At 38.2% G+C, this 14,607-nt stretch overlaps 1 protein-coding gene across 10 annotated transcripts in view; it reads right to left on the bottom strand.

The window, feature by feature from the left end:
• The window catches only part of sgip1a (SH3GL interacting endocytic adaptor 1a), a 248,344-nt gene that overhangs the window by 10,823 nt on the left and 222,914 nt on the right, over nt 1-14,607 (bottom strand). For 6 of the 10 annotated variants that reach the window (XM_059647869.1, XM_059647875.1, XM_059647870.1 and 3 more), the window contains 4 exons: nt 12,674-12,733; nt 6,764-6,875; nt 4,824-4,979; nt 177-309 (listed from right to left, as the gene is read on the bottom strand). In XM_059647869.1, coding sequence (XP_059503852.1) covers nt 177-309; nt 4,824-4,979; nt 6,764-6,875; nt 12,674-12,733 — 461 coding nt within the window. The remainder of the gene's footprint in view (nt 1-176; nt 310-4,823; nt 4,980-6,763; nt 6,876-12,673; nt 12,734-14,607) is intronic. The other 4 variants (XM_059647872.1, XM_059647878.1, XM_059647877.1 and 1 more) reach the window with 2 other exon arrangements.

Genomic DNA, 14,607 nt, shown 5'->3' with positions numbered 1-14,607 from the left:
GACTGTACACACCCTAATTATCACACAAGGCAAAATATAAATGCTGGTCCTAGCTTAGGGTCATCATTTTAAGTGTCAATGGTTTTGATCAGCATCATACTTGAGTGTAATTTAACAGAACACATTTTAAGAAATGGATCATTGGTTTGTAATGAGAATGCCTGAAATCCACGTACCTGATACTTTAGCATATCCACATTATAATATGTGGCTGATGGTTTCTGCTCAGCTACTTTCTTTAAATGAGTCATTAGATTTGGCATGTTTACCCAGAATTCTCTTGTATTGGCATCACCTTGCGAAGTGCTACTGACAAGAGAAAAATAATGGTAAGTCAGCAAGTTTTTTTTTGCCAAAATTATACAGAGAAAGAAAACAGAAAATGCTGATGGTTACCGATTGATAAACTATGAAACTATATGGCAGTCTGTTGATACGTTTGGAATCAAATCTTTCATCAGAACGGGTCTGAAAGCTAAAAGGCATTTTTAGTAAGATGGGGAAAAAATAGAAAGAAGAGGGAAGGGAGATGAGCAAAAATAATGGAACAATACTGAAATGGAATAAATGGGCAGACTGATATTGCATTGTTTATCCTATAGACTGGCAGTAGTTTGAGGGAATTTTGGTCTCAGACTTTTTTGAGCTTGTGCACTGTGATAAGAACATAAGAACTAGGATCAGGAGTAGGCCAACTGGCCCCTTGAGCCTGCCCCGCCATTTAATAAGATCATGGCTGATCTTTGAGACTCAGCTCCACTTACCCGCCCACTCACCATAACCCTTAATTCCTTTACTGTTCAAAAATTTATCTAGCCTTGCCTTAAAAACATTCAGCGAGGTAGCTTCAACCACTTCACTGGGCAGGGAATTCCATAGATTCACAACCCTTTGTGTGAAGAAGTTCCTCCTGGCTCAGTTCTACGTCTGCTTCTCTTTATTTTGAGGTGATGCCCTCTAGTCCTAGCTTTACCTGCTAGTGGAAACAACCTCCCTGCCTCCACCTTATCTATTCCCTTCATAATCTTATTTGTTTCTAATAAGATCTCCCCTCAGTCTTCTGAATTCCAATGAGTATAATTCCAGTCTACTCAGTCTGTCCTCATAATCCAACCCTCTCAACTCGAATCAACCAAGTGAATCTCCTCTGCACCCCCTCCAGTGCCAGTAGATCTCTTCTCAAGTAAGGAGACCAAAACTGCACACAGTACTCCAGGTGTGGCCTCACCAGGACCCTATACAGCTGCAGCATAGCCTCCCTGTTTTTAAACTCCATCCCTCTAGCAATGGCAGACAAAATACCATTTGCCTTTTTAATTACCTGTTGCACCTGCAATCCCACCTTCAGCAATTGGGACACCCAATAATGCTGAAATGACAATTATTATAGAAACAAAGTAGCTGGGTTATTACGAGTGGCTTTATTAATATAATAATTGTGACCATTTGCAATGTTACTTGCAATGAATTGGAGGATGCGTTGTTTTATAACAGAAGTTCTTTGAGCTTCACATCAACTCCTCCTTGCTCCTAATGAAAGCAGCAATATCACATCTTTTGCAACGTGAATTCTCTTATTCTTACATTCTGATTTAAGAAGGTATTTCTTAATTGGTATTTCTATACCACCACTGCCTTAACAGCTAGCAACAAGTGCTTTCACCCCATAAAACAAGGTCACTTTACATTGCTTTTCTTGCTGCCTCATGTCTGAATAACTTACCCCTATTGTGATACGCATGAGGGAGCCAAAGACAGTCTCTCTAATCTTCAAGAACAATGTTTGTTTCCTTCTCATCCCTTTTCTGCCAAAGATATCATCTATCTTTCACTCTGTTTCCCAGCTAGTCTCTGTCTTTTCAATATTCTTCACACCAAATACTTACATAACATTGAAAATTCACTCATCAGAGCTAAATTCTCTGTTTACGTATTAGTTATCATTGGACAAGGATGCATTTTGTTCTTTTAAATATACATCCGACGCAGCCATATTCTTGCACGCATATATTTTGTTTACGTTTGGCATACTTAGGACTGGGATGTGCATGGTTTTCTGGGACTTGGGGGTTACTGCTCCGGTGGCAACTGTGAAACAATGTGATTTGGGATCAACTCTGAATCAAGGATCCAAAATCAAAATACTGTGGATACTGGAAATCGGAAATGAAAGTAAGAAATGGTGAAAATATTAATCAGGCTGGCAGAGTCTGTGAAGAGAGGAGCAGAACTAATGTTTCAGGTCGTCACTGAATAAAGGTTGCCAAACCTGAAATGTTACACATGCTGCTAGACCTGCAGATTATATCAAGCATTTGTCATTTTTAATTAAAGAACAAAATACTAAAATGACAAAAAAACATCGTTTTGTGGAACAATTTATCAATAAAGATTCTCAAAATAATGCAGACAAAGATTCAAAATAAAACCATACTGTTTTTTGGAGACAGGAATTGGAAAATTTAACATGTTAAAAGGGATGGCAATTGGAATTACTCTGTTACCTAGTAGCCTTTGCCTAAAAGATACACATCTCTAAATATCATATTGAAATTGGCATGAATACCCTGACATTTAAGTGGGTATGATTGAAGATGGTGTGGAGTCCAGTTAGACTATATCAACTATCCAAACTTCCATTGCATTTGTCAATCTGTATAACTAAGTGAAAGGAAACACACGATACAATGTATTGTCCACATTTGCAAGCCTCCATAACATGGAGGACATATATCACCATGAGATCATGAGTGGAAGTAAGGCCATTCAGCCCATTGAGTCCACTCTGCCATCTAATCATGGCTGATGGGCATTTCAACTCACACAACTGGGAGAAATGCATGAGAGATTTCCTTTCACTTGTGCCTTGGTGACACCGGTCACAAAGGGCAAATTATTGATGTGCAGATACTGGCCGAATTTAAAAGGGGGGTTGGGGGGGTTGCCATTAGTTTTTTTTTCAAAATTGACAGCACAGCACAGCTGACACTCTGATTTTGCAGCACTTTTCTATTTCCACTCTAAGCAGAGCCATCCAGTAAATGAAGTCTTCCATCTTTCACAGCAGTGAACCATGGATCAACTTCAGCAGTCACTCACTTAATGATGGAAAGCTCAAACTAATCTTTAATTTTGAAACTTTGTTCAAAGCCACCAGAACACGTACCATGATCTAGATTATTGTTTCTGAGGCAGTGTGCTGATTTGGGAAAGCTCCCTGCTCAGCAGACCTGCGTCAACGGACAGAGCCATGGATTTCCCAATTTTCCTGCTGGAGGAGGAAGTGGTAGGAAGTGGGAGGGAGTGAATGATGGGTTGAGAATTGCCTTTCCTGTAAATGGGTGAAGGTAGCTGTAGGAGGTGTCCCATGTATTGAGACAGCCTGTTTAAACAGCTCACCTTGGTGCTCTGTGACTTCGACCACTCACCTTCCACCCCTCGCTCATCTACTCCCTGTGGCCCATCCATATCAACACATTTACCTCATGGACCCTTATACCCCCATGCCAATCTATGCCCCTCTACCCACTGCCCATGGACCCTTACAACCCTATGTTTACTTTGTGTCAATTTATGCTAATCCATGCCCCACCCTTTGTCCTCCATGCCAACTCACACAGTATCCACTATTAGTAGCGTTTAGGACCTGAGCTGAGAGGGAAGAAAATACATTTCGAGGAATCTATTATATGCTTCATTATATTTTAAAAAATCTCTTGGATGAGAGTCAATTTTGATGTACTTAAATCCCTCCAAGTGGTTTATCCTTTATGAAAAAACAACACTTATAATTGTAGCATGACATCAAAGACATTAATTCCTTAATAAACTCTTGGAGCTGTCAGTGAAACTACGAAATTACAGCCCTCCCAACCCCCACTGTGACAATGATAGATCAAGGAAGCAGTTTTGCAGTATTATAATCATAGTCTTATGATGGCAATCATCAGGTTTATGTTCACAGCCCCCTCAAAACTTTTTTAAACACTGATATGGTAGGTTAGTTTTTTGTTCAAAATATAAATATCAGACAATTTAAATACCTTGACAGTTTAGCAGACCTTATCCACCTCTTTACACACATTCATGTCTACTCTTAGAAATCAAAAGTCACATGCTGCAGTAAGAAGGTCTCTTTGACAAGCCCTATTGGGTTTAGATTTCCTTTACTTGTGAATCACCTCATGCCCCTTCTCCTGCCACACATGAAGATAGGATCAGTTGGAAGTCTGGGCAGGACTTCTCAACCTGGGGTCCATGCGTTGACGAATGGAGTCGCTGTAACTCCTTGAAAATCTGAACCTTCTTGTTTGAGTAGAATACTATTTGTTCTGACTTATGCGAGAGTTAATTTATTGTTGTTAAAAGTTCCCATCGTGTAAAGTGCAGCAATCCTGAACTGGTTTTCATACCTGTTTATCTGAAGACATTAGCTCATTGTGGGCCATAGGGTCCATAAGCTGTTAGGCTTCAGTTGCCTCTAACAAAACAGTTATTAAGAATAAAAGAATTCCTAAATGCTAGCCTTGTGGGAAATCACTAATCATTCACATTGAGTATCTCTGAATAATGAACTGGATCAGGAAACCTGATGGGTGGGACAAAGCGATCAAATGAAGCATTGTTTACAATGAGTTAATTCAAAAAATATTTGGTTGAACACTATATTTCTTTTGACTCCCTGGCCCTGCTTCGCATTTGTCAAAGCACAGAGCCATTTGAAGAATGTTCACAGTGAATAAACAAGATCTAGTGTAAATGGTTTGTTATTGGTGTACATAGATCAGCTGCATTTTTTCTCTCTTGGCCAATGCTGAAATTACCTGCAGAGAAGTTGTGGGTTTGGCAGGATGTGTTCTAACCTGCTGCAGTTTGTTATGCAGAATGTGAGAATTGCAGGGCATTGGTTATTGGCAAAATGCCTGGTGATGCCAGCTGGAAACGATAGAACCATTTCTCCTGTAATTTTCACAATACACCTGTTAATACAGAAAAAGTTTGACGTCAAAGTAAGTCCAAGAAGATGAGTAATAAAAACCAGAAACTCTGGAGAAACTCATCAGGTTGTTGGAGAGAGAAACAGTTAACATTTCAAGTCCATTATGACTTATTGCTTGAACTGAAGACAGAACTGGAAAAGTGATGGGTTTTATACCATGACATAAAAGTAGAGTGAGCAAATGGAACGGGGGTGGGTGGGGGGGGGGGGGGGGGCGGTGGGGGGAAGGACAGGGTTAGAGCATGAGTGAGATTAGAGATCACAGCCATCACAGAACAAAAGTAAAACAAAGCATTAATAGTTATAAAGAAGATAAGCCCATGGAAGGTGTTCATGGTTAATTGTTAATAGCTTTGCCGAAAGCTGAACCAAGAAGACCAGACCCTGCAGGGAACCAGAGGAAACAAAATGGAGGATGGAGTTGACTGAAATTATTGAGCTCAATGTTGAGTCAGAGATGACTGTAATACCTCTCAAAGAAAGTTGAGATTCTGTTCCTCTAAAAAGATTAACATGTAGAAGCCAGTTTCAGTCCTGCCAATACCTTACACTTTTCAGAAAAAAGGCTCTGGATAGTGATAAAACAATCTGGACTTTTTGAACAAAATTATTAGGACTTAAAGAATTCTAAGTAGGTGGAGAGGAACTATTCTTGTTGGTTGAAGGATCAAAAACTTGAAGACACCATTGGGAAATTGGCAATAAAATAATGATTGCATGATGAACACTTTTCTTATGTAACAACTGATTAGAAACTGGAATGCACCGCCTGAGAGCATGGTGGGGTCAGATTCAATCTTAGTTTTCAAGCAGTGGAATTTAATAAACACCTGAAGAGAGTAAAATTGTAGGCTTATGGGGAAATGGCAGGTAATTAAGACTGCATGAGTTGGTCATGCAGAGACCCTACAAAGACATGACTGGCCTCCTTCTGTGCTGTAACCTTTGCAACATTCAATGTTCAGTGAAGAATAATAATAAATACTGTAATATATAAAAGACCAAATCCAATTGCCACAAAGTGAACTACAAGAGAATTGCTTTTGCAGAAGACAAGAAAGGATAAAGGAAGGGCATGCTATTCAATCCATTAGACCTATTCCTGCACTAAAGGCATGCGATCCACTTTAGCATGAACTCTACCACACACATTTAATTTCCTAAAGAATGGATGAGACAACCTTTTTGATTATTGAGGACTGGACTCAAGGAAGACCAGTCTCATGTAGGATGATGGGATTTGTGGCAGTGGTAATGTCCCTGCCTTTGGGCTAGAAACTCCAGGTTCCAAACTCAACGGCCTGTGTTACGTCAAGTCCAATAGGTTAATTAAAAATAATGTGAAGCGCAGTGTCAGGTCCTGCTTCCTGACTGACAGGTTTGTTTGGAGCAAACTATCACCAATTCTCTCTCCACGAGATCCGACTGCTGTTCACAACTTCTGGTCATGCATTCTGACTTCTGATTGGTTAATCAATCAGATGTTACAGATGTATTTGGAAATATAATCAGATAGGCCTATTTTACATTTGAAAAGCTGATACAGGGATTGGAATGTTAGCTTAAAGCATTGATGGTTGGCATAAATGAGTAGAAAAGCATATTACATCCAAGAGAATAAAATATAGTTTTAAAGATACAAACATCAACTTTCTTAGGTTTTCTTGATTTTTCTTTTGTGAAATGTTGCACTTATTAAAGATTGACAATTCACTGCAGAATTTATATCATCATTATTATGAAGGCCTTGAGCTTTTTACTCACTTGCTTGGATCTGCTCCTTTGAAATAAGCATTGACAGTTTCTGTAAAGGCTGCGGCAACAGGGAGTGTATCCTGTGCACCCATTGTCAAGGGGCTGGGTCCTCGGGAAGCCCCTGCAATAGAAAAAGATGCATTTAACCCTTTAGTTCACCCGACTCATTTCAATGAACTATCCATTCACCTAACATGGCAATAAAATAAGCAGAGCAAAAATAAAAGGACAGCACACAAATGAATTAGTTCGACATGACTTAAATCATGCAGGGAGTATATAAAATAAAGGCAAAATAAAATAAAGGTTAGTGAAAATCCATGTGAAGTTATTTCTTTCTACTCTTTTTCTGTAAAACCCTTAAACATCCTGCAGGATAAACTTTACAGTGTCTGCAGAAAAAAATGGATTGCAAATCAATTATGCAGATTGAACAAACCCTCTGATGATGTCATTGTGTAAAAACAGAATTCATGTCCAACACCTAAACACCTAATCTATTCTCACCCCTCCTTTCTTGGGGGAATTGGCTTATTCTGGGGTAAATTTCTACTGATATCCACCACACTCTAGTACCTCCTGGAAGAGGTGATTCCTGATGCTGGAGCCAAAAGAGAGGCCATCTCCATTTGTCCTCATGAAATGCTCATGCATAAATGTTTTTTCAAAAAAGGTCAATATGCAGAAATAGGATGTAACTAATTGTTGCCTTCCCTAACTCAAAGGCCAATATGTACTTTCATAGTAGGCTGAGCTAATAAAACAGAGCACCAACCAAAGCAGAACTTGGGATTTCGTTGTGCTAATGTCTGAGTTCCATACTGGCCAGTCTATTTAACTATAAGGCACGAGAGACTCAACAGAGTTTTGTTTTTCTTTCGATCAAATTATAGAACTCAGATGAGCCAATGATTCCAATATTTGTGCGGAATGTTCCAATAGCCTACTGTTGGCTTGTGCAAAACATACTGTAGCAAGTTATAAAGGCTATACAGCAGGTCTAGTAATTTATTAAATCTGTCAGAATTTTGGAATAATATTCTGATCCGTTAACGTATTTCAGAGAAGTGACAACATCATCATTATTTGGCTTGGTCTATATCTGATCCCAATTCTACATGAATTGATTGGCTCAATCTCCTTGGGCACTAGGGATGAGAAATGAATACCACATTGCCAATATCACCTACATTCCAAGAGTAAATTTAAAACAATATCAGGGTAATTACAACAAACTTGGGAACTTGTGGGGACTTGCTGAGTAAACGTAGTACAGCCAACAAGAAAAGAAAAGCTTGGATTCAACTCTCAATCTGTGGAAGGTTAATAAATTATCAGCTCAGTTCTTAATCCTGATTTTTATCCTGTAATTACTGCTGGAGAACACTGAAAGGATGCATTTTGTAACTGAAAAGATTGGTGCCATGTATGCTGTAACACATACGGTGTACACTTAAGTGAGGTATTGGACAGCTGCTCAGTGTTTTGAAACCGGACTAGCTTGTATTACTTGCTTTATGAGAATTCGTGGTATAGAGCGGGGTTAAAGTATTGGGAAGCAAAGTGATGTCCCAGATGAAAATGTCGCATTGTAACCTCTCATGCTGATGAGCTGAACGAAACTTCTCATGTTAGAAAATTGGTACACCTGCTTATTTTCAATTAGAAATCATTTCGGTAGATTTTCATCCTATAGGAAAAAAGACTTCAATTGTTTCTTTCTCTTTGCTATAACATTGGAAGACTGATAATTATATTTAATGTGAAACTCAACTTTGCTGTTACTGATCACGCTGCCAGATTCAATTACCAGTAATTCAATTACCCTACTCCTTTCGTTATCCAGTCTTTCATTACCGTGATACTATCCTCCATAACTTTCCATTTTTCCAAACTGTAACATTTCTTATCATAAATCTTAAAATTCCAAAATAAAGCTATTCATCTTCATTTTATCACTTTTCCATGTATCTTCTACCCTTTTCAACCTTGGCGATGGTATTGACTAAAGGCATTGCCTCTTTAAGAAATCTTTTACATCGAAATTATGCAAATTGTATTCATATTTTGTCCTAGATCAGAACCAGGGTAAAACTAACCACTTCTAATGGCAATGGCTCAAATTACAATATTGTTTTCAAGGTCTTGCGATTTTCTGGACAAAGAATTCTTCTGTCAGTTTTCTTGGGAGCTTAGTTAATGTTCATTCACTAGGACGCTGCTGGAGACTGAGGTGCCTCAACATCAACTAGAGCCTTTACTTCCATATTTAGTCAGAGATTGAACTCACATCATTCCATATTCAGGAATAAAATAAGATACACACATACAGTATAAAAGTTAGCCTCCTCGTTTTCTTTCTGTAGATATTTTTCAAAAATTGATTTATTGCTATACATGTGAGCAGTTGACTATAGCAATAGCATTCCCATAGTCCCTACAGGTGGTGATGACATAAAAGAAGCAGAATATTAAACGATCGTTGTACATATGACACTAAAACTAATACAAATAGAACCCAGTGAGACTTCTCTATGGGACAGAAGTAAATGCATTCCAAACTGTAGTGCCTAGGTCAGCAAATCTCAAATCATAGAATCCCTACAGTGTGAAAGCAGGTCATTCAGCCCATCGAGTTCACACCAACTGTCCGAACAGCAGCCCACTAAGACCCAGCATCCCATCCTGTCCTTGTAACCCTGCATTTCTTGTGGCCAATCCACCTAGCCCGCACAGGCCTGAACATGGCGGGCAATTTAGCACAGCCAATCCACCTAAACTGCACCGCTTTGGACAATGGGAGGAAACCAGCGCACACAGAGGAAACCCACACAGACATGGGAGAATGTGCAAACTCCACACAGACTGTCGCCCAAGGGTGGAATCAAATCCAGGTCCTTGGCATTGTGAAGCAGCAGTGCTAACCACTGAGCCATTTGGCCACCCAAATCTGATGTTTAGACAATGACCATAAGCAATGTAGTGTTTGAGGCATTTCATTTGTTGTCAAATGCATGGTGAAAGCAAAGCAGTCTGCTCACTCATTCCATGTCCAGTTACTCCAATTGGAAAATCAGATTGTGGCTTTTGGGAAAGGACTCGGATTTAATGACGATCTTGGTTGTTGGGTGAGGACTTGTTATCAATGATGATCTTGGAAACCCCACATTCATTCTACCAATTCAAAAATGTCACCATCATTTCAAATAAGCTGAAAAATAAGACCTCCTGGGTCATTGAACTAGTGTAGCCATCACAGAAACACAGAATTGTTACACTTCAAAAAGAGGCTATTTGGCCCATTGTTCTAACACTTAGTGCCAATCCCCTACTTGTCCTTTACCACTGCATACCATTTCTATTCAAACTGAAATCCTCTTGAATGCCTCAATTGAACCTGTTTCCACGAAATTTTCAGGCAATGCTTTCCACACCCTAACTAGGTAATGTTCGAAAACATCACCCTTGCTCATTTTAAATCTATGCATTCCTGTTCTTTTCTCTTTTACGAGGGGAACGGCTTCTTCTTATCTACTCTGTCCAGCCAGCTCATTTTTTTTTAAAACCTCCATTCAGTCCACACTCAGCCTTCTTCTGTCCAAGGAGAACAGTACCAACTTCTTTAGGCCATCCTCATTTAACTGACGTTTCTCCTTCCTGGAATCATTCTGTATTGTCTCCAAACAGTCAAATCTTTCCTATAATGTGGCTCCCACAATTCTGCATAATACCCCAACTGAGGTCTAACAAATGTCTTATAAGTTCAACATCACCTCCTTGCTCTTGTACTCTGTACGCCTGTTAATAAAGCCACAAACGCATTTTTCTTTATTAACTGTTCTTGCCACTTGTTCTGCCACCCTCTATGTTCTGTGTACATAAACAGGTCCCTCTTTTTGTGCATGTCATTTTCTATGTCCTTTCAATGTTCTTCTGACCATTACCTGAAACTTCTCTCTACTGACCCTCATCTGCCACCTATCTACTCACTTCAAAAACTTGTCAATGTCTTTTTAGAGATCTACCATGTCCTCTTCACAGTTTATGAGTCTTCCAAGTTTCATGTTATCTGTAAACTTGGAGATTATCCTCTGAACACTGTGATCCAGATCATTAATATGTATCAGGAAAAGCAAGGATCCCAATACTGACCCCTGTGGAATTCCTGTATAAATCTCCCTCCAGCCCAAAAAATATCCCTTGACCGTTACACTCTGTTTTCTATTACGCAACTAATTTAGTTTATATGTTACTATTGTACCTTTACAGCATTACTCATAAGTGTGTTGTATCACACTGAAGCAAATGCCATCTGGGAAATTTATTTTGTAGTATCTGATCAATTCACCAGAATTTTCATAGTTGTTTTTGGAAATGAGTGATACTATGAAAACTGTAAGCATATAATATTAATTGCCATTTCACTCTAGTTAATATTTCATGATAGTCATACGAAAGGAAGTAAATTTAAGGTGCATACATACTGTATTTTATAAAGTATTAACTCTAAGAATATTACCCTGTCTTTTTAATTTTGTTTAGTCTACTCATTTGTTTTATCCTGTGTATTCTATGGTTACACATTCTATATTCTTACAAAGCAAAATCTATTTAGAAGAAGTCTGCATATTAATAATTTAATCATGATTCTTGCCCTGATAACCTCAGCCACTTTCTTTACAAATCAAATATTAAATTCAGTAGGATTCAACACAATACTCAATACATTAGCAAAACAAATATTGTATCTGATTCTGTTGCAGGCATGACATTAAAAGTTTAGTAAGTTGACACTGTGCAAAATAATATATGCTCCCCCAATGATTTAATTGGTAAATGATTTGACCAATACAACATTGAGCCATACAAATCATGAAGATTCAGACTCACCCTTTGCTCTGCTCTGACTTATTTACCTTGGATAGAGCAGATACTTGAGTTTGATTTCAGAAGATCAGAGTTAGGGAAAGAATTTTTTTAAAAATCAGTCTAGATTCTTGTTTTTGATCACTTTCCAGTTACTGGAAAGTGGGTTTGTTTATTTATGTGGACAGAATGGACTCATCTATGATTGTCCCAGTGACTATATTACATAGCTGAACACAAAGTTTAGGCTCCAGCATAATTAATGGCCACTTGAGTGAGGCACGAAAGACAGTTATTATCCTTAGTCAGAATTCCAGCATATGGTCCGAAAACAGAAGTGGGAAAAGTTTAGTGGCGTTTGGATGTTTGTACAATAACGTTGATTTTTTTTAAAGTATTGTTAAGGGAATATTATTTTTAATAATTAACCCAATATGTCTGACTAGTTTTCTGAGAGCACACACCTCGTTGCGTGTACACTGAGCCCCCTGGAGAAAATCACGCATCCTCCCATGGTTTACTGATCAAGGTGTAAGGTGCCTGTGATTTCCTGATGCGTTACTGGTGGATAGTTTTGCAGCGTGCATCACCTGCACGGCTCTGTGTAATGACATCATCATTGGGTCGAAGCAGGTTTATTTCAATAATATAATAATACTTTGATTTGTAAGGTAGGAATGGGGAACTTTAATTTACAAAGAATATTGATAAATTTTAAGATGCAGGTTCTGCCACATTGGCTTTACTTTTAAAATAGACAGATGATAGCATTCATTCAACTGATATATGTGTACCTGAAGAATATTTATATGAATAACTATTATCATGATTTCTTGTGCTACAAGAACAGAATAAGTATTTCACAGAACAATCTTGAAAATGCAACATATAAACAGTGTGCAAACAGAAATGTTATAATAGCTACTGTGAACAGAATGGAAACATTATTAGCGAATGAAACTTAGGAATGGCTAACACACAGGAATAAAGGCTGCAAGGCCAGAAAAGAAACAAAAAGGAAAAGAAGTGTCGCGTAAATTGTACGTTACTTACCATCAAAAGTCAAATAAAATTTTCCTCTATCAAACCATACCAAGGAGGGTTGATCATTCTCTGCACGGGTAGGAGATGAAGTGGGATAGTAGGAGTGAAGGCAAGGAAGAGAGAAGGACACAGTGTGAGTCACACATAAAGTCCATCACTCATAACATGGGGGAAGGCCAGGTGCACAGTCAAAACAATGAAATCGTCACTATGCAAAAAATATTCTACAGTGTTACTGAATTGATATGACTGCCTCAATTTCTTTCTGAGGACCTCAGCTCAACTTTGATTGTAGAATGAGTGCAGTACCTGTGTTTGATCAATTTGGTTAATTGTGGTGACATCAAAAAGATAATTGAAATACTCAGGCAGAAAGTCATCAACCTGAAGTGCTATTTCTGTCTCTTCTTAGATCCAATCTAACCTAATGAGAATTTACAGTGCACACCTCTACTTCCATGAAAGCTTTGAAGAACTTGATTGAAGATAATGGTCATGGCAATTGAAAAATCATGTTAAATATTACTCTGGTTATACTTTGGTTGATCAGCGAGAAAACTTGTACCAAGAGCTTCAGAAACTCTTCTTTTATCTGAGAACTTTAAACAGATTTCATTCAGTTCTTTCAGACATATTTACTTCAGAAGATACTAAGTTTGAATCTCAGATTTCTCCTGACTCCGTGCTTGACCTTTACACGTTGATTGGTATGTTATTTGATCTATTATAAACTGTATTTTTATGACAACATGAAGTTTAAAGATGGAGACTGCTTAGTTTCTACATGTTAATTTCATTTTAAGAAACTTTGTAGTGATCTTGGAAAAGTTCAACAATGCTACGTATTTTCAACTTAATAATATAAAGATGAAATAATGTGAATGATCAATAAGAACTTGGAAGACTATCAAATTTCAGTAAAATATTATAAACAACACTAGGCTATTGCATTTTTGACCACCTTGGTTAATAAGCAACAATAATAGAATGTTGACTTCATCACGACATGTAGGCTTCTTCCCAAAGCATAGTACCTCTGAAACAAAGTGATTTGACAAACACTAATTTCTGCCCCACTCTGGCTTTTCGGTAGTAATTTGACCTGCCGGGAAACTGAGTAGTGCAGCAGCAATTCAATATGTTATCCAAAATTAGGCTCAACTGAATTCAATGGAAAGTAAAATAAGCAGGCTGTTTTCTTAATGTTATGCCAGATCCAACAGGTTTCCTGATGTACTGGTCAGCTTAAAACTACACTGCGCGTCTCTATTTCTGTTGTGATATTAAATTCGGAATAAATGCCTGCAATCCTCCTATCAGACAAGGGGTTCAATACACATGTGTAACAGAAAAAGAGTTCTGCATGGGGGTCTATAACAAATTGCTAGGGTAACCTAATTGTTGGAAAGCCTATACCAACATAGAGATTTTACTGGTGCAGTGGATCAGGAGGTGCTTTATTTTGCCTCAAGTTGTGCTTTGCACTGGCTTTGTGTTTTGTGAGCATGCTACTGTGGAATGAGGTGGGATGAATAAGAGATCTCATAACAATCATAACATAGTAGAATTTCCAATTCAGTTTGAGACAGACCAACTCAGACAAGTAAGGGAAAATTGCAGCGATATGAAGAAAGAGTTGTCCAAAGTTGACTCGGATAATAGATTCAGGGAAAAATGAGTGGATGTACAGTGACAGGCATTTAATTATATATTTTATAACACTCAGCAAAATCATTACTTCAGCCAAAAAGAAGGAATCGATGAAAAGGATTAATCACTTATGGTTAACAAAGGCAGTCAAGGAGAGTATTCCATCAAAAACTAAGAGATACAAAGTAGCAAAAACCAGTCAAAGGTCAGAAGATTGGGTTTGTTTTAGGAACCAGCAGCTAATAAACACGGAGGAAATTGATTATGATGATAAATTGGCGAGAAATGCAAAA

This window comes from Stegostoma tigrinum, chromosome 8, assembly GCF_030684315.1.
Source record: "Stegostoma tigrinum isolate sSteTig4 chromosome 8, sSteTig4.hap1, whole genome shotgun sequence".
NCBI classification, from domain to species: Eukaryota; Metazoa; Chordata; class Chondrichthyes; order Orectolobiformes; family Stegostomatidae; genus Stegostoma; species Stegostoma tigrinum.
This window is presented reverse-complemented; position numbering and strand designations above follow the sequence as displayed.